This window comes from Penaeus chinensis, chromosome 17 (genome assembly GCF_019202785.1).
Source record: "Penaeus chinensis breed Huanghai No. 1 chromosome 17, ASM1920278v2, whole genome shotgun sequence".
In the NCBI taxonomy this organism is placed as follows: domain Eukaryota; kingdom Metazoa; phylum Arthropoda; class Malacostraca; order Decapoda; family Penaeidae; genus Penaeus; species Penaeus chinensis.
Genome location: NC_061835.1, coordinates 6,038,443 through 6,041,789, shown reverse-complemented (window position 1 = coordinate 6,041,789; position 3,347 = coordinate 6,038,443). Strand labels below are relative to the sequence as shown.

The 3,347-nt window shown below is 43.7% G+C and overlaps 1 protein-coding gene across 2 annotated transcripts in view; it reads left to right on the top strand.

Annotated features, from left to right (window-relative positions):
- The window catches only part of LOC125034314, an 8,015-nt gene extending 4,668 nt beyond the window's left edge, over positions 1–3,347 (top strand). For both annotated transcript variants that reach the window (XM_047626101.1, XM_047626102.1), the window contains exon 4: positions 3,051–3,347. In XM_047626101.1, coding sequence (XP_047482057.1) covers positions 3,051–3,261 — 211 coding nt within the window. In that variant the 3' untranslated portion in view covers positions 3,262–3,347. The remainder of the gene's footprint in view (positions 1–3,050) is intronic.

Here is a 3,347-nt window from a genome sequence, read left to right as displayed (position 1 = left end):
TATATACATATATATGTATATATATACATATATATACATATATATATATATATATGTACATATATATGTATATATATACATATATGTACATATATATGTATATATACATATATATACATATATATGTGTATATATACATATTTAAATATATAAACATATATATGTATATATATATACATTTATATGTATATATGTATATATATACATATATGTATATATGTATATATACATATATATGTATACATATACATATATATATATTCGTACCAATCATTTTGATTTAACCAAAATATATGTTTATTTCCTTAAAATGTTTACACATGCAGCCTGAGCGCCAGCGAGTGTTAGAAATATATTCGACAATCTAAGATAATTGAATTGCATATCTGGGGTCTTCTATTTACATTTCTTCTTTTCCCTTCTTCTACTTTTTCCTCTTTCTCCTTATTTTTTGCTCCTTTTTTAGAGGCTATAATTAACGCTACAACAAATGGATCAACCTCTGTCTCGGACCCTATTTTCGTTCTTCAAAACAGTGAGGAATCCAGGACAAGAACATGTACAAGAATTGGGATTTTAACCCCCCCCCCACCCCACCCCACACACACACACACTTGATTTTGCTTGATCCAAGCAACAGTGAAATGCTTACATCGGTCCTTGCCAAGCAAAACACACGCGGGCACCCACTACTATGAAATATGCATGTGGGAACGTGTTTGCCCATGACCCACCCCAATCATGATTGTGATGGTAGCGTCACCACGACAGCATCAATTTACATGACAAACTCGATTTTTGCATATTGTTTTAGACATGTTTACTCGCATATCAACTCCTATGAGACGCATGAAATTAATGTTTGTGGTGAAGATAATGTGAGTGGCGGTGATAATAACGATGATAATGATAAATCACTGGCGAAAATGCTGGTAAATATATTCAGTTAATGGACTATTACGCTTAACGCCGCGCTTGATTACATGGGTGGGTGTTCGTAGTCAAAGCCAGGCTCCACCTTCTGTACGGCATAAACATCAAGTCTCCTGAAGCTCGATTTGTTTTGGACGGGAGAGAAAAAAAACGCTGTTGTGTGTCATCAGGAACCTTGGGATAGAATGGACTTGACAGAATTAGAGCTTAAATAAATAATGAAAAAATAGAATTTCTAAATAAATGGATACGATGTTCCTATGAGCTGTTTAAAGATTATATTGCGAGTGTCGGCATGCTTTGACACAGGCCTCCGACAGGATGTTTTGCTTGCTAAAATCCTTAAGGACTAAGGTGATATTTCATTACAGTAAGAGAGAGAGAGAGAGAGAGAGAGAGAAGGGGGTAGAGCGATTATTGGAGTAGAGAATGAGAGAGAAACCTAGCCGACGTGTTTCCTGACTGACTTCGAGTAAAGTGAGGCTGAATTTGAATCTGAGACTTGAAACTTCAAGCTAGTAGGTAGGGCATCCCCTATGAAATACGCTATGGGAGCCGCCAGTATTGGCACACATGCGTGACTGTACAGAGCAGTTTGATCGATCATGACCAGGTTGGGCACACTGAGGGCATCGGGCTGTCGTGTTTGGCAGGGTGGACTAGACGCCAACAATTCTGACATTGGCGGGGGGAGGTTGATATAGTCGCACATGGGGGGTCTTTCCGTCAATGTCAGTATTAAAGGGGAAGTCCTGTCTATAGAAAGTATTTTTGACAATATTGGTGGGGACCTACGATGCCCTCTAGGGGGATGACGAGCACCGTCCATGAGGCAGGCGAGTAAGTCCTCCACAATCTGACCAATCCTTGTCGTAGATAGGGCAGTTGTCGAGGAGATGGAAGCAGTTCCGGTACAAGTATTGAGGAAGGGGTGAAGTTTGCCAGTGAAGTCTGTCAGGATTGATAATGCTTTAGCTTGGGTGTAACTGACAAGGCAGGAACGGTCAGGGCGGCTACGGAAGGAAACTTTCCCTACTTGTTTTTGGAGGCATTGTTGGAAGAGGAGAGTTGTCAGAGCATGAAGCTGTGAAGGGGATCACGAAAAATCGGTCCCATTTGGCTGGGTTAAACAGAGTATTCAAGATACTTGTAGAGGAGGGGGTAGTAGAAGGACGGGGACGTGTGGAAGAGGGAGTAGCGTCGAGTGAGGTAGTGTTGCAGAGTGGTGAACAATGACGTTGCACAGTAATAATTGAGGATGGAGTCGTTGATGAGGAAAGTTGTGCGGGTGAAAAAGATGAACTAAAGGGTGTTGGGAAAGGAATGTCTCCCGGAGACTGAGCATTGACCTGGATGGATAATTTGGACTGGACTGATGTATTAGTAGATATTATGGAGGGGGCAGTAGTAGCCGTATTCAGAGTTAAAGGAGAGCCTGGGATCGGGGAACCGGAATTGAAATCAGTGGGGCTATTTGATAATGGGATAAGCCTTAATGTCCTTATTCATGGTACAAAGTCTTCGTCAATGTAAACCTAGAATATGTTGGGGAGAGAAATAGTCCACCCCTCAGAGTCCCCTTGACAACTAAACTTGGGAATACCGAACTCATGGCTCCCCCAGGTCGTTCAGGACGCGCAAAGTTAGCCTTTCATCCCTTCAGCACGGCTCTCACACCTTAGGCAGTGGATAGTAGAAGGGGTTGGAGAAGGGACGGAAACGAAAAGGGGAAGGGGGTGAGACCGTGCAAAATTAGTTGACTCGAGGGCTGAGGCCCAAGGTATTGGAGATCCCTAGAATGGATCCCAGTCTCCGTCTCCTAAGCCCCCCCCCCCCCCCCCCCCCCCCCCACACACACACGGCAACAACAGGCATGGTTAGATTAGGGGGGGGGGGGGTAGATGAAAGGGAAAGGGAAAGGGAAAGAGAAAGGGGGATAAGGACAGAGAGAGGAAAGGAGAGAGATTGAGGCAGTAAAGGAGAAAGGATGGGGGGAAAGATGCAGAGAAAAAGGAGAGGAATTAAGAAAGACAAAAATGAAATAAGCACTTACACACTAATGTCGTACTCATCACCATTCACCCCCCCCCCCCCCTCTCTCTCTCTCTCTCCTTCAGCCCGCGCCTCGGAGGAGGATCCTCGGATATGGAGCTCCTCAAGGAGTACTTCACCGCGCAGAGGTTGGGTCTCAAGGACGAGGTGGACTGCGAGGCGATGTACGGCACCTGCCCCGTCAGCGTCTTCCGGTACTTCGATTCCCTCAAGAACATGACGGCCGCGCAAGACGCCAGCTCGCAGAAGAAACTCTACGATTTACATGTCTTGTAGGTGGACGGCCCTCTTGTGCCGGAGGTCACGTTTTTTATACCATTGTTATTTATACTATTTATTATTTAATATGTTTTCGAACTATT